This window comes from Dromaius novaehollandiae, chromosome 21 (genome assembly GCF_036370855.1).
Source record: "Dromaius novaehollandiae isolate bDroNov1 chromosome 21, bDroNov1.hap1, whole genome shotgun sequence".
Lineage (NCBI taxonomy): Eukaryota > Metazoa > Chordata > Aves > Casuariiformes > Dromaiidae > Dromaius > Dromaius novaehollandiae.
In genome coordinates, this window is record NC_088118.1 from 2,201,387 (window position 1) to 2,227,627 (window position 26,241).

Below are 26,241 nucleotides of genomic sequence, written 5' to 3' on the forward strand. Positions count from 1 at the left end.
AAGAGTAAATTGGTAAGATTTTGTCAGATCAAAGCTCCCTGCACACGAAGATCAAGCAATACAAATGCTGCCTCTTCATGTAGAACTTTGTACTTTGCCAGACCTGAGGCTGAGGCCTGACAGCTCTCTAAATACAAACCCTTTCTTCTGAATGGAAGAACCCACCACCAGAGCAGACTGTCTGGGATCTCAACCCACCCACAGAGCTATAACCTCTTATTTGGAGAACACTGAATGGACCTGTATTCTTCAAATGTGTTAACAAAACTAGCCAGCGAAGAGTGTTCCTATCTGTTCTTGTGGACTTAGTTCAATAAGCTACGAAAGATGACTGAAGTGCAATTCTTTTCATGCATACAAGGCAGAGCAACTTTCTAAGACTGATTTCCAAATTGCATCAATATCTAACTAGCTGAACAAAAGCAAAGGTTTTCTCTTTTCTGAATTTTCTCACCTTATCAGCTTCTCACTCATAATCCCTGGTGAAAGAACAAATTAAGAGGTAACAAGCAATTAAACCCTAAAGGTTAACAGCTCAAAAATCAAGGAAAGATTTAGTAACAAATCTTAACAATACCGTCTCCCATCTTCTTTCCCCCCGACGGCTCAAATGGCAATCAGTACCTTCTTTATCAAGCAGATTGCAAATTTTCTGTCTGGTGACATTCTGATATCAGGTAAGTGCACACACATGCAAACCATGAATTATTCATTCAATTTTGGGAGTTTTCAGCCAGTGGTTGTCTTCTGTTCTGCCACCAAGTCAATGTTTTGCTCCATCTAAGTTACTAGCACTAGAGTAACAAGTCCTGACTGCTGGTGGAAATGCAGTGGAATGCACCTAAATTAGTGATCACACATGTTATTTTTAAATATGTCCCTTCCTCTGGCTCTTCTCTTATACGGCCCTTTAAGATAGTACTGTGTCCCATTTATCAAATATTATGGTTAATCCTTAGACGCCAGAGTCTGTTCTTCCTAATGTAAAGTGATAATACAGATCTCATTAGCAGTTAAACAAGAGAATCCAAGCTCCTCAGTGCACAGGTGACATTTGGGATCCTACATGATATTCAGTGGGCAAGATCAAAACTGTTTTTAAGAAATCCTCATTTCATCTGATTGTCTATCCTGCCAGTAATTCCAGCTGTGTACTAGGTCCCAGTTCCTCGCTCAGCAGGAAATAGATAAAGTCTAAGGAAAAAGACATGAACAGATCCTGCTAAGCAGCTTTGAACATTCTCCCAGTCCTCACTGGCACCTTTGCTCTGTGATCCTTGATCTTTATCAGAGACTAGCATTCACTGTGTCAGACAGGTTTATTTTGAACATTATAGGAAAGCTGGTATTTCTCAGACTCCTGCCAAGAATCCTTACGGAGTCCCAGGGATGTTAGCATTCAGCCTGGGAGTGCCAGCATGTGATCTATAATAAAGATATAACAGGGTGCACCATTTCTGTGGATTGTACTGTCCTTTCCACAGTCTATTCCAAAAGGTTCTTCTCATAGCAACTGAGAAAGCCAGAACATTGGCATTATGGCTGCAGAACCTCAGAACTTCCTGTGATGCAATCAGCTCTTCTTCTGTGTGTTGCTACACTTCTAATAAGTTTTCTCATGGTTGGAAGTTCTTTACACTATCCAAGTAAAAATAGTTTGCTCTTTAATTCTTTAAGCCCATTACATATAAAGACATGGTTGCAGATATCAACTTTATTGCTAAGCTAACCCTCAAGCCAGAAGCCATCGAAGTGCTGCGGTCTCACATCTTTCATGGTTATCTCTGTCTAGCTGACTCATTCCAGCAGTTCACAATGAACATTTTGAGAGGTTTCAATGTCATTGTATTTTCAGAACACCAAGATGAAAAGAGTGATAAAACATTCAGATGTTTTATTATTCTGTAATTTTTTTTTTTGCTGCTGAAGTTACAAATGTCCCCCCCAAAACCTGCTCTGTATTTCGTATTAAGTAGGTCTGTATTGACTTTCAAAGAACAGACTGTGATGGTGTGCATCGCTATTATTTTGAAGTACTTTGCCATAGCTCTCATAAACTTATATGAAGGGGTATCTTCTTTGGCTCTCTCCAAGGCTTTCTCTGTAAGACACTTGCTCAGTATGAGGAAGGTACTCAGAATCTGGTTTTCCATGCCAATCTCATCAGACATACTTCACATGCTCTTTCCAGAGTACTGAGTTTCCAGTGTAAATCCTTGCAGAAAACACAGTCCAATGCTTTTAAGGAAATCTTGTCCAAACCGTCCTTTTTCTTGAAATTGTCTCACGATGCTTACTTTGATGGGATGTGTGACAGAGGCACTACAAGCAGAGACCATGCTGCAGGATCTCAGAGGCTGAGAAGAATCAATGTTCTCTTCTTGCATGTTTGAAGATTAGTTTGGGATTGCATGGGTCTGTTAAACTGCCTTCCTTAAAGCTCACCAGCTCTTTAAGGGCGTTCTTTTGAATTAGTCATTTCAATTACTTGGGCACACTGGTACGTGGGAAGTAGTGTATGCTACAACCGATCATCCTGCATTATTCAGTGTATGGTCAGGGCAGCTTGGCTGAACTGGCAAAGCATGAACCACAGGATGTTTTTCCTGACCTCAGCAGGACAAGATGTTTTGAAATCACTTAGCTCTCCTACTGGAACTTCATTTACCAAGTTGCTCAGTGCTCAGAGCATATTCCATCTACCCTGTCAGCACAATCCCAAGACAAATTACTCATCACCCATGCTGCCAAATCCAACTCTTCTTGGATTTTTCCTGGTAGGGAGATCAACTCTGCACCACAACAAGTCTTTGCAATCATTCAACATCGCTCCCAGGGGCCTTTATACAAAATCCTCTTTGTGAAGTTAATGGGATGTTCCAAACAATCCTTCATTGCAATTTATCCCCTTTTCTCTGTGACTCTACACTTGGCTGTTTTCTTCACGTGCTCTCCTACACACAATTAAAAAATCCTTATTCTGTTGGCCATCAAATATTCTCTGTGCCATCTCCCCTTCGGTATTGCTTTTGTCACAAGATTTCCCTTGTCCTGTCTTCTAGAATTCCAGCTGATCTAGTGATCACTCAGCAGAAGGGGTAGCTGTCCATGTTAGACTGAAAATATGCATTGCTAACTCTGTACCAGTTTCAAATAATGCCATGAGCACAAAAGGTATATTTTGGTTTTGCAACCTGAATTCTAACAGCAATTGCCACATTAAAAAAAAACAAACACAGCAAAAAGCTCTGGAAGATAGGTTTGATTTAACCTCCTTCTTCACAAAACCACATACCAGTCCCCAACTGATGAACATGAGGCTTGACAGACAGACCTGCAGATGTGGCTGAAACAAGGTTTTTCATATTCTGCCCTGCCCCCCCCCACTTAATTAGACCGTTTTCCTTTTCCTGTTGCACCGATCATCACAGAGATCGAATGCTTATGAGTATCTCCCTTATGTATCATTGATAGTGTCCAATTCGGAATGGCCTGCCAAACCATTTGCCTAATGGATATAATACTAATCACAATTAACTTAAGTGGTAAACTGCTGCTGCTGAAATTAATAGGCTTTGAACAGTTCTGGACAGCATACTGCATATCAGGAAACACAACAGGTAAGATAAATCTCCCAGTTTACTATCTGCTTTGTAACTACTGTAATTTGGAATTCTATCTATACATCTGTCAACTCATTCATCCACCTTGAGGCACATCTCTGAACTCTGAACCAACCTCATCCTGTTATTTATGCACCAAGTCCAAGCTTTTGAATGACATCACAAGCTATGGAAAAATAGCTGAAGCATGCTTCAAATCCTGCAGTTAAGGTAAAAACAATCTTTTTCACTTCAGCTTCAGAAATCTCAAAGCATACAACAGCAGCTTCACAGAGCTTGACAATCCAATCTTTGGAATAACAACAGTTCATCCCACAGATATGTTTTAACATAGAAAGTAATGCTCACTTAGATAAAGAGGTTTGTTCTGCTGCCATTGCGTAACTCTGAAAGAAACAAAGCTATGGAGCATACATTGTTACACTGAACCTGACTGACAAATACATCCATCAAATCCATTATGACTCCTCTCCAACTCATTTTGAATTTTCCCCGGTAGGGTGAAGAAATGTGCACTTTAAAATTTAGTATAGTTTTTTTTGCCCTTTTTTTTTTTTTTTTTTAGTATTGAATCCACACAATTGCTGGAAGACTGTCTAAAGTCTACCAAAGGTAAAGAATATTAAGAAGAAGAGAAAAAGTATGAAAATTTTTCGAAGTTTTTTTTTTTTTTTTACTTGTTTCAAAATTTTGAAAAGGTCAAAATCCTGAAAATTTTGGTTGGCTCCTTGCTCTAAAACAGATCTGTAATTTAGCTGAATCTTTCTCTTATTTTTTTCTGAGTATCTACATTTTATAAAAATTCGAAAAATTTTGATCAATTCCCAAAAATGAAGCCTTCCACTACTCCGCTCTTTGGTTAACAAGCTAACCTTTACTATCACAAAAATCACTGTAAGTTGAGTATCTGAATTGCATGCTATACAATAAAGAAATAGGTGTTAACCTACTTCTGTTTTAAAAAGAACAGTATTAACCAGAGCAGAATGGATACTCTATTGTCAGTCTTGTTAGGAAATGAACAGTACTGATTGCTTCATTTCTAAGGACTGTAAGAGGAAAATATCACTAGATTAAATGCTAATGCTATGTATGTTACAGGAACACTCCAGGAACAGAAAAAGGGAGCAAAAGAAATGCAGAGAGGCACTTACGTGAATGAGGGATGCCTGCAGTTTTTCCATGGATGGAACACAGACAAAAAAGAAAAGACAAAGATAGAAAAAAAAATGTAAAAGAGATGAGAAGAGGAGATAGAGACCATGGAGCTGGAAATTCAAAACACCACACCGGCTGTCCCGAATCCAACCCTAGTCAGTGGGATGGGCAACAGGAGTTATCACAACAAACTGGACAACAGTTGTGAGGGCTGGCTTGTTGTACAAGATCTGGATTTCCAAGCAGCAAGGCACATGTGCTGTCCCATATTGCTCAGCAACTCTCCCGTGAGGCACAAGTCAGTAGACCAAATCAAGATCAGACACAGCTCACAGGGCCTCAAAGCATGCACATATATGGGCTGGTAATATTGTTAGCTCTGAGCTCAGGGGAAGGTCCCACACAGTGGTTTCAAAAGAGCTATGAAATCAGTGAAGTATGGGTGTGACAGTGGGAAGAAGAGGCGGCACTAGATTTAAATGCAAAGGGAATGGAGTAGAGGAACCCCAGGAGTTGTGGTGGGTTCATTAGGGATCCTAAATACTTGGGTGATGTTTTGTACAATGGTAAGAGATGCCTCCCATCCCTGCTTTTGTCCTATCTGCCCTACCACAACTACACTTCTTTTCCTTTGTCTCTCTCTCTCTCCTGTCCAAGACTTTCTGTTTTTTGATTCTTGCCTCTTTTTTCCTGGTTGCAACAGGAGGAAAAGTGTCAGGCCACAGCACAGCATCCTGTTTTTGGGGTGGAAGATTGCCTAAGTAAAGCAGACAAGAGGCCCAGGAAGTCACCTTGTGTGCTGCAGTAAGGCAGTAATCTGCAGCAAAGAGAAACGCCCTCTCCCTTCCTGCCTCCCTCCACAGTTCATGTCTACTCCTGTGATAAATCTATCAACTTTTAATTTGGAAAAAAATTGTCTTGCAACAATGAAGAGACATTACATTCTCTATGACCACGTACTTCTCAACTCACTGCTTATTTGCATTATTAAAACACTGCTGAACTCCCACTACACAATCCCATCTTTTTGACAATACAAAGTTTATACTAGTAACCCAGGGCACAGATGAGTGCAGACAGCTCCTCTGCCTCCTACTTCAAAGGAGAGTTTTAATTAGTGATGAAATTCACTACAATCAAAAACCACAACAAACAAAGGATGCAGCAAGGTCTGCAAGAGAAGAAGGTGTCATCCATGCGTGGCAGAGATTCCCTGGAAAGATGCAAGGAAAGAATACCAAAGAGGTAGAGGCAGGTCTCAGCATTACTTACGAACTGGCTGTGTCTTGAAGTCAGACGGCAGGCTAATCTCACCCACACCCTTGCCATTGACTGCAGAGAGTCTCACAGAGTAGGTTGTCTCAGGTTTCAGGCCAGTGATGGTGATCAAGCCCTCCACATTTGCTGTTGCAGAAACAAGGGTGGAAAAGCAGAGAAAGGCTCGGGCCTCCAATCAACACAATAAATGCAGTACTCTTATTGCACTCTGCCCCTTTCACCCCATCTAATGGAGCCCTCTTCTGGGCCCAATCTCAGAGAAACAATGCATACAATGGGAAAGGCCAGAGCTACCACCTCTATGTGAAACAGTTGATTACAGAGGCGGTATTGCCACAGAGGGGAATGCTGCAGAGCTCATGGCAGGCACCACAAGGAACTGGCCCCTGGCTTGTGCCAGGGCGCTCCTTGATCGCTGTCATGGGGGGCTCTGATTGTAGTATGCATACCACCCCCCAAGCTCCTTATCTGTTGGGCTACATGATCCAACCCTGATCTCCTTCAGTGAGAACAGCAGCAGCCTTCAAAGGCCACTGGCAAGATTTAAGGCACTAAGCACTCAGGTGGAACTAAGACTCCTACAATAGGCAGGAGCCTCACCTCTGGATGCAGAGGAACACATGACTGCTTGGGAAATTGTATTGTGAAGGCAAGCACAATGAATCCTGCTTAGCAGGATTTAGCTATGTACAGCTATCAGCACAGTGGTGCCCTCATTTGCCCTCACTGCAAAGCAAATGTTAAAGAACTGGTCTGGGGCCTTAATTTATGGTCTTTCTGACCATGCACATCATACACGCAAAAAAGGTGAATGGCAGGTCCAGTCTGGAGGTGTAGGTCAGCTGGGAGACAGCTGCTTTGGTCAGAGTGGCTTCAGAGTGCTATTAGCACACTGATAGCAATGGGATCCTGCAAGATCCTCAAACAGGTGCTGAAATTACAGTTATGGAACTCTCCTCTGCCGCTTCCCCCTAAAGAAAAGAAGAGTCTCCTGAGATGCGAGAAAAGGGGGTAACCATCTTTCTTTGGTATCCTACCTTCTTTTGCATCATACAACCTGGAATGCCATTCTCCCTCGCCCAATGCCCTCCACTCCGCTTTGTACTTGAGGATGGGCACCCCACCAGTAGCTTCAGGCTCATCAAACTCCACCTGGGCAGTACTGGAATAGGGCTCCACTCTGTCAATGGAAGGAGAGGACGGAGTATCTGGGGGAGGAAGGGAAAATGACCAGTGATATAGAAGACGGGGAGCAACAAGGACCCCCAGCTCCAATAGCAAAGAAAACAGAAAACTGGGAATCTCAAAAACATACTTGTCATGACCTCATACACAAAAGAGAAGAGAGGGCAGAGGTGAAGCTTCATTGGAGGGCCTGTAACAATGCTAATTATGCAGTATAGAGACCTTCATCTTCTCTCTCCTTTAAGAGGCTAGAGACTTACCTTCTTCAAGGTCATGCATCTTCTTTAATAAAGCAGGACAACCCAAACAGGGCAGCAAAAGCATCCTGGATGTTGTTCTGTCCCTGCAAGTCCCTTCCATAGGCAACACAAAGCTTGAGCATTCCTAAATCTGTCTCAACAGCAGCACTGATAATTTAGTGCACCATGAGCCCTCCTAGTCTGTCAGTCAGACAGGGGATCTCTTTCATTGGTACATAGTTCTCTGAGGTGTCTAGCCTGGCACTACCCCAATTACATAGGATATTTTGCTAAGTTTAATAAGTACATGTACATATGCAATGGCTATCTGAAACCAAAAGTCACAGCTCTGTCAAAGTGCTTGGGTGCACTGGAAGTAAAGAAACAGTGAGATCCTCCAGAGACACAAGGGGACAGAGATAGCAAGGATCATGTTATCTACAGGCCATCCCAACAAAAAAATCTATCAGTCATTACCTTGAAAGTGAGAGCTGGCTGTCCTGTGTGTTATCCCAACAACAAACTAGAAAAGAACATTCCCTCTGTCACCCCAGCTCAAAGGCTGCCTGTGCATTTCCTTATCACCCTGTGTGGGATGCTCACCTGCCTGCACAAGGATGAACTCTGAGGACTCCTGGCCAATGCGATTCACAGCAGTGCAGTTATAATTTCCGAAGTCATTTTCAGAGTCTGGTGTCACCTGTGGGAGGAACGAAGTGCTTGGATCGCAAAGCCATTTTCAATCTACCAATGTCCTTTACATTTTGCTGGGGTGAGAAGCAACAATAAAGCACACATGCTGACACTGAAGGCTGTCCATGCAGAGGAGAACGACAGTGGGCAGAAAGTCAAAGGCAAGGAGGGACTTGTGTCTTCCCTTATGTGGTTCTTCGCATTCGTGTGCCAGAAACAACACACAACTTCTCGCCCACTAACAGGGAGCCCTGACAGAAGACTGAACTCCTTCAACATCAGGTACATACCTCATTTAATAGCACTAAACCCTCCTGACTGCATATCTCTTCCCTTGCTTTCCCTTACCTCCAAGTAGCTTGCTGATGGAGTGTTGTAGATCTTGATGTTGCTGTAGTTTGAGCTAGGAAGCAGCTGTCCATCCCGGAACCAGGAGATGACAGCACTGGGGTAAGCAAATACTTCACAGGTGATGTTCACTTGATTCCCTTCCCAGGTATAGACAGCCACTGGGCCCTGAAGCTTGGGGGCATCTGAAACAAAGAAACATTTTGAAAGCAATGTGAGCCACAAAACCTTCTAGAGTAGCCCAGTCAACCTAGCTTTAAGGAATCCTTGGCTAGGGCACAGTTTAATGTGTGGAAGAGAATTTAATGCAGGAAAAAGGGATAGCATTCTCACATCCCAGGGGGTGGTATTTTGCTGAAGGACTTGAAGTGCAAGAAGGAAGCCTGCTCAGTCCCAAAGCTTGCTCCTACCACAGCGTGGTAGGGATGAGCAGACAGCACGCTATGCATCTGGGGGAAGCATCACTGACACACCCAAGGGATAAAACTGTGGCAGCTATACTGCCTTCCTCAGCTAGCCTGCAATGCAGGAGCACTGAGGGATCTCAGGCCCATAATCTTTGTAGGGTGCAAACAAAATCCCAGTTGGAGACAACCAGTGCAATCATTTGCATGTATGCACACAGCAACCTACATCTCCAACAAACTTACTTCAGGCTGAGCTGCTTCCCAAAAAAATATACAGCTCCAAGTGGCCTAGTGCAATAGCCTGCAGACAAGATGATCTACAGCCACCTGTGCCACTCCTACATTTCTGTAGCTGTGGGTGCCTCAGCCTCATCACAGGACAAGCAACCAAAAGACAGTTCCCCTCTGAAGACAGGAACCCCTCCCCTCTTTTCTTACACTGCACTTCGAGGTACATGGCTTGGGAATCCTGCCCGATGGTGTTGCTGGCTGTACATACATATTCTCCGGCATCTGTGTACTGAATTTCCTTGAGCGTCAGGGACGACACCCGGGCATGGCTACGTACTACGATGCGCCCATCCAGGGTCTGGCAGGAAAGGAAGAGAAAGTCAGAGGCTGAGCTCTGAGTCTGTGGTGCAGACTAAAGGGAGTAAGGGGATGGGAAAGAATGCAAGTCTATCTCCCACCAACCCGTCAGTGCTCAGTACTTCAGAAGTGATCTCCTCAGTCCTGGTACCAAATCATGGGCATGGAGTGGCATTTGCAACAGCGACAAGAAGATTCCTTGCTGCACAGGGCTGAGTGCAGTTGATTCCAAAGCACCCAGGTGATGGGGGAAAATCAAATAACCTATTCTGGGACACGTCTGAGGAAGGACCAAAGTGCCAGACGCTACATTTCTGAGGACAGCTGCATAACGCCAAGCTTCTTCTCAGAGTAACAGATGTAGTGATACAGTTCTGGTTAAAATTTTTTTTGCCAGCATGCCATCTTGTAAAAAACTGCCCTGATATTGTGTTTCCAGTCAGAGAATTCAGGTCTCACTCTTCCCTTACTGATGCTTGTTTTATTTCAACATCCTTGATTCACACTGGCATTAATATGAGAAGATCCAGACCGCAGGGTTGAATAGGTAATCAGGAAAAATGAAAGCTCAGAACTTTTTCCCAACCATGACACTGAGCTGAGCAAGGCACAATGAACAAAGGAAGGAAACTAAGTGACCCTTCTGAAAGTGACCTTGCTTCAAGCTCTCTTGACTCTTTGAGAAAACTCTAGAGCAAACCACATTGGTTATATGCCAGTTGAGAAACTGATCCCATGTGCAGGCAAGCGCAGGGATGTTGATGACAGAGAGGCAAGGAATATAAAATCCAGGTTACCAGATGTCTAAAGGAATCACAGCCAGCAAGGGATCCCATCCCATATCAGTGTCTTTTTCTCTTCTGAAATGGGATCCCTACCTCCCTGGCCTGTTACCAAACTCAAGTGCTTTCTCAGTCCATGAAGCACAGAGTGCCATGGACTCGTCCCTCCATCCTGGTGCTTGTGCAAGCTCTTGCAGCTTGGGCTTCAGCTTAGAGAATTTAACACACCAGCATTCTCATCTCTTTTCCAAAGTGACACAAGCACAAGTGAACAAACGCTACCCTTGTGGCTGTCCCTGCTGCTGCAGGCTGCCATGCTAAAGGCAATTAATGCTCCAAGAGCATCCTTTTTCTTGGAAGATACAAGGCAAATACTGAGATCATGAGTAAAAACCCTGAGGAAATTAAACAGCCAAGTGCACTGAGCACAGTGCAGAGTACATCTCTGGTATCTCAAGTGCTCAGATCTTCTGGGCCTGAAGACTCTTTTCTGTTCTGAATTAATGGTCTTAAGCTCAGTTTCTGCAAGTAAATGTGATTACCTGCTCTTTATGAGGTGTACTAGAAGACAAGTCAGGAAGTGTTTTTTCCAATTCTTAGTTCTGCACAGTATTTCATCTGAGCTAGTGAAATTTCACACAGAAAAATAACATCCTTTGACACAAAAACAACTATGTATTTTTCTTCTTCTCTTTCCTCCACTGCATACAGGTCTACTGCAATCCCAGACCAATGCCACAAGCTAATGACTTCACCCTCTCCCCTGTGGCTGGTACCTCGCATTGTTGGGAACCATTTTTTATTTCATGAACACATGATGTTGTGTGCATCACTTACTAGAACCATGAAAGGATCTCTTAACACGGCATTAGTCCATTACGGTACCATTCTACACAACCAAATTGTGTTTTAATATTTATTCAGTGGCTGACTATGCTGCGATCATTTTGCTTGACCTGTGCATTGCTTCCAAAACCCAGCTCATTTTTGAAACCATTGCAGTAGGATCCATAAATGTCAAGACTCCAGATCTGTAAAGGCTCACAGCTTCTCTTTTAGCTCATGAGAGAGAGAAATATTCTAAGTATTTGTTTCTATGACCCTTTCAGTAGGCAATAGTATAAATACTGCAAAACATCAGTGCATGGTTACTACAGCAAAGGTAGTTTTACATTCAGTGTCACCTGTCTTTCCCCACTTTTCCCCAAGATCCAATACAATAAACAAACCAGTGCTAGGCAGCCATGATAAAAGAGTAACTTTTAAAGTAATGCAACCAATATTGAAGATGAAGCTACACTTCCCAGCACAAAGAGCATATGGAAGGAAAGAAAAAAGATTAGGGAAAATACGTTAAAGGAGGGAGAAATATCCACCAAAGAAAGCATGGTACCTGTTTTCTTCTTGCACATTTCAGACCATCCACCAAATGCTAACAATTTCTGGCTATTAAAGACACAGGTTAGGTAGAAACTTGTGAGCCAGATATGCAGAAGTCCATAATCCCTTTACATAGCTTCCTCTGTTTATATGGTTTTGAATACCTGTGAATGCTTCACAGCAACGGTGAGAAAACTTAAGAGATGAAGGCAGTAACTTACGCCATATCAACTGCCTCTCTATAGAAAAGGGTATGATAATGCTTCATATTTCTGATTACTACAAGTTATCCTGAGATACACACAGGTGTTTTTCTCCAAATTTTCACAATGCCACATCATACATAGTCATTATGTAAACAGCTGGCCTAGATTTCAATAATTCAGTGCCAAAGAGGAAGAGGAGACACAGATGGCAAATGCATTTACTGCATTTACTTTAGGATTTTTCAGTCCTTTCCCCAAAAGTATCCACATTTCATTTTATACAGTTATATACACTCCTTACTCACTTTCCACACAGCTAGTGTTATTAACAGAACAGCACCTGGAAGCACTGACCGTAGCTGCAAATTCCAATGGACAGAGATGAGTGATCTCCCCTAGCCCTGTGCTTTCACCTCACTAACTAGGGTTAGCTTGCAGTCGTTATCTTTGAGAGGCTGTGCTAATTCCCAGTTATCAGAAATGCATCACTAATTCCTCTTGGAACTGAGGTGTTACTTTCACTGTAACTGAGTTTTTAGCATCTGATGGCGATAACAGTTTGTGTTGCTAATATCTGCTGCTAAGGCATGACTTTCACCCATTCTGCAGTACATGCAGGACTAGAATGGTGAACTAGGACATCATGGGCTGTGCAGAATAAGTAGAGCTGACTGGTTTAGAGGAAGCAGCAGCCAACTGCAATTTCGCCTCCCAAGCAAGGAAAGCAAGATTTAACATCCATTACCTGCTGCCGTGACTGAAGTTCATATAGACTTCCTTACTTTAAACTAGCTAATACATTAGAGTAAGAAGGAAACAGATTTAATGTCAAGTATTCACTCAGCTTCCTGGGAACTGAACTCCCTGCTGCTGGAATGTGCTGCTAACAACCCCCATGCTAGCTATTTTAAAAAGACTTGTCTACAGTAAGTTTCAAAAAAAATTCTCACACAATTCCACTCAAATTTTAAAAAGGAGAGAAGGTAGAAATTTAGAGACAGTAAGCTTAATACTATTAGTGCTCACATTAATAAAAGGCTTGAGACAGAGGGCACAGTGAACACTGTGTGTGTGTAGGGGGGGATAGACAAATGTAATAGGGATTAACATGAGGCCTGAAGAGATACTACTACTCAAATTCCTAATCTTTCAACACAAAACTGGTCTGAATATCTGATGTCTCCACTTACCACAATCAGCAAATTTCAACAGGTTATTTCAAAATAGGAGTGAGAAATATCTTATCAGGTCCATATGAAAGAATGATGGTGCTTAAAATAGAGGTTTGCAATGTCTGGACCACATCACTATGTGTTTTAAGGCAGCTTTTTTTTTTTAAATAAAAAAAAATCAGGATACCCATAATGTTGATCCTACAAGCACAGACTGGAGTCATCCAGTTCTGATAGCTAACACTGTTCTACACCTGACTCCTATTATTTGCTTGGGAACAAAATTTCTGGTCCATTTGGAAGCAAGAATTCTATAAATCAGGTGCATGTAAAGATGAATTATTATTTAAATACAGCACTGAATGTGAAATAAAACAACGACAAATCACATTTGCACCAAAATGAATTATTGTATTATCCCTGCCCTGCCCATCACTGACCTTGCAAATCAAAGACCAGTAACGATAATTTAGCAGTTTGGAGTATTTTCTGGAGAAATACAACTTGAGAAAAAATTAACTGCATTGCTTTTGAAACGGAAATGTGATGCAGTTTTTCTTTAGGAGAAGATCAAACCTAAGAAGTATCATGAGCAAACAGATGAGTTGGCTGGAGTGGAAGAAGCTATGCTTAGAAAAAATTACCATCCCAGCAACATGCTGTGGTAAGTCCTGAAATTCTAGATGAGACACACAATCCACACTGGTAGTGTGGAAGAAAATGGTATTTGTCAGGTTTCACATCTGCTGTTTTTTCCCCCCATCCCTTTTTTTTTTTTTCTTCCTCTTTTAAGTGACAAGCAGGACTACTAACCTTTGTTGTTTACTCACTCCCAACACAGCTAGTTTGCTCATTCAAAAATGCATCACTACGTGCTAAGCAACTTCTAACTCTATTAGCTGATTCTTTTATGTATTGATTTTTAATTTATTCATATTATTAAGGCTGGTTTAGTTGGCATGGTTACTGGACTAGAGATATGTTAATCTGTAATGCTTATAAAACAAACCCAAAAAACTAAGAAGGTTGGCTAAAGGTCTGATAATCTTATACCTCTTGTTTCTCGGGCCGGGTCCACGAAGCCTGGAGAGAACAGATATAGAACACAACAACAACAACAGGAAAAAAAAAGCAGTAAAAGTTTATCAAAGGTTGCTTTTAGGTATCATACTGTATGCATCACATTGCGTTCTGTGCGCATGCAGGCTCCGAGCTGTATATCCTATGTGTGTGGGGGGTGATCACAGTTTTATTTCCATTTCCCAATACAATCTCAATTTAGATTTGTATTCAGAATTTAATATCCTATAAATCAAACTTAAAATGATCAAGCAAAGGCTAATTATATCTGAAGACTCTGTGCTTCTCTTCTTACATATCAAGTGACTGTGTATTCCCTTTGCCACTCAATTTCTGGACACGTCCCCAAAATACTGGGGAAGTGATTCTGGTGACCTAGATCACTTAATTACAAAGACACTCATAGGACTGGTTTCCTAATACTGATTTGTTAGCCACCCGGACACAGTGGTCATCATTAATGATCATAAGGTAATCATGCATTTGTACAGGTCTTTACATGCATGTCGTGTCAGGAGTAGGAACCTTCAAACTGCAGAGCAATGAAACATTGTGACTTCCTGGACAGGGGACAACAGGTTGGAACCTAGTAACTCCACAGCAAAATGTCCAGCTCATTACGCTTAGGAATGTTTGTGCCCAGTCCTTACTGGCCTGGGAACAACCAGACAGACAAGCATGCACAAACCTTACCAAGAAATGTACATTTCCCATTCAGAGACAGCCAGCAACAGCGTGGACCATATTTGCCCCATTTCAGAAAACAACGAAGTTGCTGGGTTCCCTTTTTTCCTACGAACCATCTTTCGAATGCTTTTCTTCTGGTGTCTATTTCAATTGTAACTTGATTCATTTCAATTCAGGAGTCAAAAATCACCTGCTAATATCACAGCCCTTATGGCATTACTGAATGCCAGACCCAAAGGCACAAGCGTTACTGACAGTTGGATGTAACAGCATACACAAAAGTGACGTTACAGAAATGGAGATGAAAGTTTAGGAAACGAGGATAGGAAACACAGTATTGTTTCCGCAGTGAAATAAATTGCTTCCAGTGAAATAAATGCAACCAGTGAAAATAGTGAGACCTAACTGTTCACATACAGTTCAGACAGCCTCATTTTATGAGGCCTTTGGTAGGTTGTTTAGCTGGAACTAGAGGTCTGAGGTGGAGCCACCCGAAGGAGAAGCTCACTAACACCTGTATGGACTGGGACCCTGTCCAGCAGTTATGTCATCTGATCATTTCTCTATACCTTTATCCTGTTGAGCCCAAGTTCCTCGAAAGCTAAACAGGCCAAAGTAGTTTAGCACAATCCCTTTTTCATGTACCACAGTCCCTCATTTTGTCTACATTACCCCTGAGCTAGACAGGCCCAGTATTTGCTCTGAAGCCTGAGCTCAGCCTGACAACACAGCTTACCTTCCCTTCTGGCACTCCTGCCTGGCATCCATCCCAAGATGCCACTGAAAGGGAGTTGTGGCTAGAGGAAGGTGACTGGGTGAAGCACACAATGAGAACCCACTTATGTGGGATGTACCTGTATCCCAGACTGCATGGCTAAAACATACATCACACTTTAGGCTCTACCGCTGGCAATTCAAGCTGTAGCTTCATTAGATCCAACCCAGAAGGTACTTCACAAAGTTAGGAGGCGGCCAGTGAACCTGACCATAGACAACATGGCCATCTGCTATTTGCGATGCGATTCCCCAGATCCTGTCCTCATTTCCTTTCAGTTAAGCATTTCCTGGAAATGACAGGCAACATGTGAAGGGGCAATGGCATGCCAGGAAACTGCATTGTTTATACCCATGCAAGTCCCCCTCCAACTCTATCCACTGTATTCCTGTAGCATCAGCATAGTGGGTTAAAAACAGATGTCTTATTCTCTTATCCTTTGACTGGTGTTCAGTACCTGCCAACGTATAGGAAAATAAAGCAGGGAAAAAGCCTATGCCCGTACGCTAGTTTGCTGCTTCTTCGTAATGGGGCTGGTGGTTGTGAGAAGTAAGGTAGAATTACAGCTCCATCCTAGAGAGTTTTAACCCTGCTCACTGAAAGAAATCTAAATTCAGTTCAGCATCAAGCAGGGGAAAGGCCTCACGAATGCTACCATCTACCTTTCCCTTTGAAAGCAAGGAGTTAAATGAGAGCATCTTCAATTATGAGGGAGTTCCTGGGAGCTGCCATTGCAGCCTACTCCCTGGATTATTAAATTCAAACTATTTGCATGTGTATTTCATGAGATGCAAAGTATAAAGCAAATTTAAGACAGGGAATTGTGTTAAGGGCATAGTGCCCACTTAAGAGAGAATCAGTAAACTAGATTTAAATGAAGTTAAAACTTGAAATGTTAGATTTGCATCTAACATCTAGAACATCTAGTACATCTAGAAACACTTTGCTGAAGGCAATGTAACAACGCTCATTTATATCAGCAAAGGACTTAGCTCCTCTCTTCTCTTCATTTTACTTGGTTTTATATGTTGTATGTTCTAAATTATCTTACTGCTGCATTTGAAGTAGTCTGAACTGTGCAATGGAATGAGACCCTTTCGTATTCTGGTTGTTGTGCCCTAGCATGCTGCTGCAACACTGGCAACCCAGTGCTGATGTCCTAGCAAAGGGGGACTCCTGATGTGGCTGGAATTGATTCATGTTGTTTTCACCTAAAGATTTCTTAATTTTGAACGTTATCTCTTTGTTTTAGCTGCCAACAATACGGAGTTGAAGCGACTGATCAACAACAGCAACCCTGAAAACAAGTGGAAGGAGGTATTGGACTGTTCTCAGGGTAGCACAAGGTGCCCATATAATTCACCTGCTAGAGGGGTGAACAAAGACATCTGTTAATCACAGTCTGCCACATACCAAACAGGCCTCTCATAAACTACGCTCCATTCAGAAGTCAGACTTCTGCAAGTTCCCTGCTTTAGTTACAAGGTACCTTCTGGGACAGCCTTGGTGGAAAAGGCTCAGTAACACAGTACAGGTTAAGCAGTAGTTAGTGTAAAAGAAGGAGAATACCAGGGCAGATCACTTCTGTTCTCCAATTCCTTCACTCTGATAAGTAAAGGTTTGCATTCCCTTTGACTTGCTTTTGAGATGACAACATGTGATACTGCTCCTGACACCTAACGTGGGAGGCTGGAGAGCCATACTGAATGTGAAGCTAAGTCACAAGTATTCCTGCTGCAAGATGGTATGATGCTAAAAGGCCTGAAGAAAAGCACCACCTGTTAACCCTCCCCTCATTCCTTACACACTGAACCGCTCTGCAAGAAACTTAAAACTCAGTTACTGCTTCATGAAAGTGTGAGTAGTTAGTGATTGCCTCATCCCAAAAAATCTGACAAGAAACGGTCACATCTATACTGAAACTGTAAGAGTTTTATATGCCAATATACAACAGATCAAAACTGTATTTACTGAATCGGAGCTGGTATTCTGCAAGCAGGACACAGGAAACATCTCTTAAATAGGGATGAAATACAGTGAAGGTGATAAGAGATATGTTATACTCTCTCCATCAACATTACATTGATATGATGAAGAGAAAGCAGTTTCCTCCTTCCCACAGTGGCACAGCAGCAAATACTTGAGGAAAGATAAGGCTAAGCCATTTCAAATCATCATGTTGATGACCTTCTGGAGCTTTTAGTTCTCACTATGTTCTTCTGCAATAGTGATACACAGGAATCTCAGCTTTATATGGCCAAAAGCTTCATCTAAATAACATGTTTCTACATTCTCAGCCAAAGCAAACTGCATATAAGCATATCTTCTCTCTTTTCTTTGCAGTTTCTGCAGGGGAAAAGAATGCAAACGTCCAGATTACCAGCAAGGCAAAGCTTCAGCCATACCAGTATCTGGAAGTTTTGTCCGCACATTTGTGCCAATACACAGCTGCCAATCATTTGATTTTCCTAGACCACAGCAATACTCACTTGCCTTTATAGAGCGCCCTCAAAACAAAGGATTGTTTGGTCAAGGCATGCCTAGTGGAAAGGAATAAAGGTGCTAAAACATCAACAGGTCTCTCAGGAAACCTTGGGAACATTCAAAAAGCTGTGACATTGGCAACCTAGGTCCATAGCACTTCCTGCCATGTCCACATGCTGGACACTCTCTCTTCTGCAGGAGGGACTCAGGGGAAAAAAACTGCAAGACAGAGTGGGTTTTTTGTTGTTGTTGTTGGGTTTTGTTTGTTTTTTAGTTTTTAGGTACTAAAGTACCAAATATTCATGGCAGCTAAGGCATATCCAGACCTTTAAAAAAAATTGGACTGAAGTATGATTACGAAACTAAACAACCCGTAGCAAGACAGATGGATCTAAATGTCTAATGTGTGCTTAAAAGTAGGGCTTGAGCTTTTTCAAAAAAAAAAAAAAAAAAAAAAAAAAAAAAAAAAAAGGTACTGTTTGCCCCACATTGAAGTTCATCCATTTCCCTGTGCTTTCTCAGAGACAGTAAGTAGAGGGTAAACAATATATATCTATATGGCTGTGCCTGTAAAAGAATGTTTATCAGAGTTATTTTGACCTGAGGTGTTTCTGAAAGTTTGTGCTGTTCACCTAAACTTAGAGCACAAGGTAGAGAAGGAACAAGTTTAAAACAAAGCAAAACAAAAAACCAAAGTAATAGAAAATCTTATCTAGAAAGTGCATGTTATACAATAACACATTTGCCCTGAAGGATTGAGCCAGTCAGTACATGAGACACATGCTAGTACCTCAAACCTTTGTTTTTCTCCCCTATCTACATAAGAAACTATCTGAATATATAAAATAGTTCCTTAATATAGATCACTGACTCCACAGCATTAAACAAGATATATGAGAGTCTCAAAAATGGTTAGCAGTTTTGCCACTGAGACCTTGTTAGTTTAATTGGGCCAGACAGAACTCCCTGGAAACAGGCTCTCCTGCAGACTTCTGTTTGATTTAGTCTTATTTCAATTCTTATTTTCTTCTCCCTGTGAAATCTCTGTCCCCTATCTGCCTATGATCCAAACTGTAGGGCTGCTAACTTCATCTCCTCAAATTGCCATCCTATGCTGAAATGAGACCGTGAATAACCTCATTCTGTCAAGATGGGTCCCCTATCATGCTATAGGTAAGAGTCCAAGCCAACAGCTTTCAAAACCAATGGCAATCTCTCCCTCAACTTTGCAGGGATTTACATTAACGCCTGAATCCAAAAGTTCAGAGGGAGAGTCAGGGCTAGAAAATTTTTGCACTATGAGTAACAAGTTACATGGTAGCAACGCGGTAAAGAGCTGAGATTATGGAGGCGATACAGAAAGCTCATTTAAGAGCCTACAGTGCAAAGCGGAAGCTATACAGATGGCTCTATGACAGTGGATACCTCTATTTCTCTTTCATAGTCTACCGCTCCTGCCTTCATACTGAGTCAGACTCACTGGAATGTGCAAGCCTGAAGCATCTGAGCCTTGAAGCATCTTGTCATGAGAAGATTACTGATAAGCAGTAACTACTTTCTCATCAGCCTCTTGTCTAGGTTTACTTTAGCTGAACTATTCCTCCTGGCCAGCCTATTATGCTCCCATTATGCAATTCCTATAGTAATAGGAAACACCCTGAATCTTGTCTGGTAAAGGGGAATCATGGCCAGTAAAAAAACCGGCATGATTTTTTAAAAGAAAAAAACTGCTAAATATTTTTGCCTTTTAAGAACAAAATGGTACTGATATGTGATCAATGATACAGGTGAACACAAAGGCAGCCAAGCTTTTGTGGTTTAAATACATGCAGCGCTGGTGTACAATACAGAAGGGCAAGAAGGAATTAACAGGCTCATTTTGGTCCACTATATCTTTGGGAGATAGCACCCTCTCTGTCTCTACTTGCACCACCATCCACCCAGATCATTCCACCATCATGATGACAGCATGGAGAACACAAGAATCAGGGTGCTCACTGCCACCTCCAAACTTGGAAACAAAAGAGAGAAACCTTTTAAAAAGCTCCTGCATCTGGATGACCCTTTGGAAATTCCTCTGAAAAGGATGCAGGACCTGATTCTTTACAAATTAATTCAACTTGGTGACACAAGCAAAAATTAAAAAGCAGATCCTCAGCTGCTAGACAATGCGATGGCTTGTTGTACAGAAGGATATCAAAGGCGTTATGGTGATTTACTTCAGCTGGTGAGCTGGCCCTTTACTGGACGGTATGTGCAGGACAGTAAATATTCTTACTACAGAGGGGGAATCACCATGATTTCCATGTGTATCTGCCTGCTGCCATCATACATTCTGGCTCAGCAGAAGCAGGCAGATATGAGTTGCACTGAACCCAACCACCAAGCCCCTGGTTTTGGGAGTGGTTATACCTTTTCTTCATTGCTGATGTTCCGGGTGGAAGTTCTCCAAGTGATGGAAGGGATTGGATCCCCAGATGCCTCACAGGTCAGCGTGATCTGATCCTCCAGCTCCATGGCTGTTTTGTTCTCCACATATGTGATTTTGGGTTTTGCTTGAGAGAAGAAAAAATTTCATTCAGCTGCTGCTCATTACGCGGCTTGCCAGCAAACAGCAATGCCTGAAAAAGCAACTCTGGGGAAAAAGGCTTTGGCACTGGCAAAATTTTACTGCTGTAGGCAGAAGGGAGGAGAGTGATGTGTGACCAAGGCCCAGGAAGAGGGCACCTCACTGCAGAACCAGAAGTCCTTCTCCACCCATGCTTACAGCTGAGACTTGTAGCAGACGACTAGAGGGGTCACCATCTGCCACAGAGCCCACGTAACACTGTTGAAATGATCAGACTTCAGCTCCTGAGGTCATCAGCTGAGTCTTCCACCTCACTGTCTATACTTTTTCTGCCCCAAGTTAGCCCACTCCATGAGCAGGCTGGTCGAGTGGCTACAGAGGCACAACCAGGGTGCAGAGGGAAATGCTATTCCTCAACACTCCGAGATTCACGCAAGGTAGGAAACATGCAGATTCACTCCAGCAATTGTGACGACCTTCACACAGTGGTAGGGGTGGAGTTCACCTCACTGCCCAATCTACAGCAAGTCCTGTGGAAGTGCTAAAGCTCTTTTTACAGCAGCTTCAATTGGACTTGTTTTCAGCCCTCATGGCTTCGAAGAGATTTCAAGTGGCATGTGAGTCTCACACTACCCCTTTGCACAGGACTGAATTTCTTTTATGAGAGAGGAAGAAGAACAGAGCTGCCATCTGTTTCACAGGTATGCTCAGAATTTGTTTTGCTATGCATGATGGCACAACGGTGCAGAGCATCACTGGGGAAAGGGGCAGCACTGGATAAGTCATGTCAGGTATTACCTGGGATAAGCAGTCTACTTCCAACTTGCACCATGTAGCTATCAATACCCAGCTGGCTTGGAAAGGGGGGACAGTAAGATCATGTTTACCAAAAACTTTGAGGTGAATGGTGGCATCCTGCTCGCCAGCCTTGTTCTCAGCAATGCAGATGTACTCTGCTTCATCGCTCTTGTCCACCTTCTTGATGATCAGCTCCGAGCCATCATAGTTGAAACTGTATTTCTCTTCGTCATCCTCCTGTTCTATTGGCTCTCCATCCCTGCAGGTCACAAAGCACACAAGGCTATTTCGGAGAGGAGTGGCAACCAAAGGCTCTTTATTTTAGATATTATGTTAACGCTAGAACTGTTAACTACCCTGAAGTGCCTAAGTTTGGAAAGTACCTCCACCTTTGCCCTTCTGTAGGGCTAAAAGTCTTGCATCTTAGTCTATTCCTCATTTTTCCTGCCCTAGGGCTCTGGGCTACAGAACCTTTCACTTTCTGATACGTCATATTCTATAAGCAAGAGCTATAAGCACCACCAAAGGTAGCTTCTATCCTTTCATCTTAAGACAGTATCACAAGTTTGCTGTCAGCTTTTTCCACATTACAGAGGGTCCTTTACCAAAGGTTACATGAGCTGGAGAATAAGGATACCAGAGGTCTGTTCCACTGACTGACAGTCAAATTTTGAGACCACGAAATAAAGGGAAAGCCTTTGGATCAGAATCTCCTGACATGACAAAGGCAAGTTACAGCATCCACTCCTACCTCATTTTCCCCACCTGTGCAACAGATGATAATAAATTGACCCATGGGACAGGTCTGGTCATCGTGAAGTTTCATCTCTATTTGCAGCTTGGTGAAGGATGCAATGGGACAGCGAAGAATTGCTTTTGTTACTGTTATTGTTCTTGTTTTTTCTAGGAAGCTAACACTGAAAGCACTGCAATTCCCCTCTTGTGAGACCATTCCTTCTCTTGTGAGAGAAATGAATTAATGGTATTCCAGTTAAAATGTTGCTGTCCCTTCTGCATGGTTTTTCAGGGCCTTGGTGAAAATATCCACGCTCACATATAATCAGGGCTCTGCACACAGCATCTTACTTTGTCCACGACATGGTTGGCTCAGGAAAGCCATCAGCATCACATGCTAAGGTGACAGACTGGCTGAGGTTGGCAGTGGCATTCATAGTGCTCTGTCTGGCACGCACAGAAGGAGGCACTAGAAGAGAAGGAATTCACATTAAGAATAGAAATGGGGAGAGAAGATGTGAACAAGAACGAGCCCTGGAAGGCTCAACGTAATCTCAGCAGTACACACAGATGTCATTAGAGACTCAGGCTCTGATACCACCATCTGCAAGTTTGCATCAACAGGTTTGATGCATGAGCTCTCCAAAGCAATAGGTGGGGAAAGGAAGGGCCGGGAGGCGGCAGAGGAGAGCGCCACAGGAAATTGGTATTACGGACAAAACCGCTTATGAGTTCAACAATGTCAATACCTCCCTCTGAGTCATGAAACACCTAAGCTGTCTCTTGACATGATAATTTCCTGTAAACATCTTGTAAGCGCTAAATCAATTTCATGGGTGTTTTTATTTGACACAGTACAGAAAGATTAATAAACTGATGGCAATTCGTGAGTGTTTATCTACAGTAGCATTTCCATCACCAGCCTAGAGCACAGATGGTACAGACCCTTCCCCCTCGCTAGTCTTACTCTGAGATGCTCACCATTTACAATGACTTGAATATCTTTGAAGTTGATCTCCCCACGAGCCAAGATCCGGCCCTCACAACGGTATGTCCCTTCATCTGTTTTCTTGATTCCACGGATCTGCAGGTAGTTGTTGGACAGGACTATAAATCGGACTAGAAGAGACAAAAGGAAGGTTCATCCAAGGATCCTCAGGAAAGCTCACTGCAGGTAACAGGTACTTCTCTTCTTGCCCTTTCTGGGTTGGAGATGAGGCCTAACGTAATGAAACTTCCCTTTCCATCATGCTAATGGAGATGCTGCTGTTATCAGATAAAACACTGCCAAGAAAGAAACTGGACAAGGGCAGTGGACATAAACCACTTCGGTATTTTATACCGTGCATACACACATAGAGATAGATGTATATAGGCACACGTAAACACGTTTACATATAATCAGTATCAGACAACATCCAGTTAGCAATTTGAAACTTGTCCCTCTTGCCTGAGGCAGGGCAGAGTTCAAGTCTTACTACAGCTTCCTTGTGCCTGCAACAAGCAGATGTGGAAAATACTGCTGAGGCTTGAGGGCTCAACTGGTGGAGTCAAGGCTCTGGAGTCCCCTCTGCCAGTAAAATGCCCCTCAGGGAATGACAATCTGTAGCATCTTGAAAGAAAGGGACAGGTTCTTGCCCTGAGCTTTTAACTCCTTTTCCTTAGGAAGACTGAAGAGTGTCACAACATGAGGCTTTTCTGTCTGACAGCACCTTTTATATGAGAAGATTTCTAGCATTCCCTAGGCTATTCCAGTGTCAAAGCCTGGCTGCCATCTCTGTGAGAACACTATTGCCTTGCCATTGCCAAATCACAGCAAATTAGTTACGTACATATTGTCCCCTCCTCCCTTGTGACTGCCACCGTTTTGCTCTCCTGAAACCCTTGCATCAGCTAATTTGGAGCTGTGATGGCAGATGGACATTTGACCGTTGAAGGGGCAAGTGTCAAGACCTCTTGTGCCTTACCATCTTTTTTTAGGATAACATCCCTGCCTTTGTGCTTCCAGATGATGGTGGGAGGCAGTGAACTGACCACGTCACACACGATCACAGCATCATCCCCTTCCTTGAATTCCTGAGGGGTGGGAGCATTCTTGAACATTAGCTTTTCTGAAAGCAATGGAAGAAGATGATCACTGCAGCTTCCTCAACACACCTCAAGCTGTGCCCCTGATTCAAGCCATGCCCCTGATTCAAGCCCAAGCAAAGCAATGAAATCCCAGAGAGTATGTTCCATATACCAACCTGTAGTTCCCAGAGTGGAAGAGATAGGTGCTCCTGACTCAATACACTGCACTGTGACACAGGAACCCCATTTTCCAGCCCTACCTCCCAGGCGTATCAATGGACTCAATCAACGCTCTATTGAGCCCACAGATTTGCATGCACTGGGAAGAGTAAATGGGAATGTGGAGCTGCCCAGCTTCCTGAAAGGAAGGGGAGGAGCAGCTATCACAGCTCTGCTGGAGAACATGCTAATGGCTAATTACAAGCCTCCTAAATGTGTGATCCTCTTTACTGAACACTGGTCTTACCTCTTAGGATGTTTGCCACCCACAAAGTATGTTCTGCTCACTCCTCCCAGACATTTGTGATACACTGGTATCTTCTGCTTCTGCCCCTTGCTCTCTTGTCTTTCAGAAGAATTTAAGCAGTAGACAAGCTAGTAATTCCCTGACAGGCAGAGGTGCCAGCTCCCACTTTTCCCTCAAAGGCAAGAAAGAAGACTGCATGTTCTTAACACCCCCCCTTTCTTGTCACCCTCTTTCCTGCTATTTGGAAATAGCCTCTCCTAGGAAAATAAAGTGGTTGCCTCATACATGTGTGAGGCAGACCAGAAAGTCTGTGAGTTGCTCTCTTACGGAAAATTTTCACATTGACGGTGGCCTCAGAGTCTCCCTCCTCCACACTGCTGACGACACACTTGTAGATGCCGGCATCATCGATGTTGGCATTGTAGATGGTGAGGGTGGAAGAGAAGTCATCATTCCGCACCACTGAGATGCGCTGTTGGTTAGGCGTCAGCTTCTCACCATTAGGGGAAAACCAGGAAATGTCTTTGTATTTGGCTTCTCCTGCCACTAGGGACAAGAAAAGAAAACAAAGCCCGTTGAACTGGGTTCCCAATACATCTGCACAGAGAGAATCAAATACAACCAGTAGCACTACGCAAAAGGCTAGGCCAGGGGAAGGGCTTCTGGTACCTGAGAAGCAAACAATGAGAATTCTTTCTCACAGCAATGTAATGGTCAGCTGCTCTCCTGCAAAAATGATTAGGCTGGTTTTACAATCTAAGATGGGAACATTCCCTACTTCAACCCAGAACCGCCTTCTATGCATCCTGGGATCCTACATCCCAGCTCCTCTACTGTACAGAACATCTTGAGAAATACGAAACTTTTCCTCCTCCAGTTCCATCACATTTTCAATAAATAACCCTATTTGCACCCTGCGCTACCTTGCGCACCAAGATGGTGAAATTGCTGTTGCAGCAGCTCTGGCATTGATCAGTTTAAACCTGATGCTGCAAATAAGTATTGCTGCTAAGTGGTTCCAGGCTGTCTCTTGCAGCTCACATCTCTGCATTCCCCAATGAGGCTTTATTTTTTAGGACAAATTCCTATTATTGGAGGGGATTTAACTGATCCCACAGTTCTCTGAATCACAGTGTCACCACAACAGCACTTACTCAAAGCGCACTTTCATTTTCAAAGCACTAACATTAACAGATTACACTGCATCTGAGACTTCCTGGATCAGACAACCTCATTACTTGTCTCAGCTGATATGCTCCTGAGGAAGTGCGGTCCTTTGAGAGCACTTTGCTCCCACAACTTATTACAGCACCGATTTGCTCTGTGTCATGCTCTGGGATGCTATCATGTCTCTGTGTCCCATTCTCCCATTAGAAACCAGGCCAGCTGCTTTCAGGAGAGCCCTGAAAGAGTGTAGAACCCTGAAGAGCTTACGATGCTGCTGATCTGGAAAATGACATAAAATTGTAGGATCCACACTGGGGCACATGGAATGAATCAGCACTGCATGGCATTGTG

General features: G+C 43.0%; 1 protein-coding gene across 5 annotated transcripts in view; it reads right to left on the reverse strand.

Moving 5' to 3' along the window:
- The window catches only part of NCAM1 (neural cell adhesion molecule 1), a 163,423-nt gene that overhangs the window by 44,688 nt on the left and 92,494 nt on the right, over positions 1-26,241 (reverse strand). For 3 of the 5 annotated variants that reach the window (XM_064524219.1, XM_064524221.1, XM_064524222.1), the window contains 12 exons: positions 25,051-25,269; positions 24,155-24,298; positions 23,169-23,306; positions 22,539-22,656; positions 21,542-21,711; positions 20,498-20,640; positions 14,113-14,142; positions 9,370-9,520; positions 8,525-8,709; positions 8,087-8,183; positions 7,097-7,267; positions 6,054-6,185 (listed from right to left, as the gene is read on the reverse strand). In XM_064524219.1, the coding sequence (XP_064380289.1) occupies positions 6,054-6,185; positions 7,097-7,267; positions 8,087-8,183; positions 8,525-8,709; positions 9,370-9,520; positions 14,113-14,142; positions 20,498-20,640; positions 21,542-21,711; positions 22,539-22,656; positions 23,169-23,306; positions 24,155-24,298; positions 25,051-25,269 (1,698 nt within the window). The remainder of the gene's footprint in view (positions 1-6,053; positions 6,186-7,096; positions 7,268-8,086; positions 8,184-8,524; positions 8,710-9,369; positions 9,521-14,112; positions 14,143-20,497; positions 20,641-21,541; positions 21,712-22,538; positions 22,657-23,168; positions 23,307-24,154; positions 24,299-25,050; positions 25,270-26,241) is intronic. The other 2 variants (XM_064524220.1, XM_064524223.1) reach the window with 1 other exon arrangement.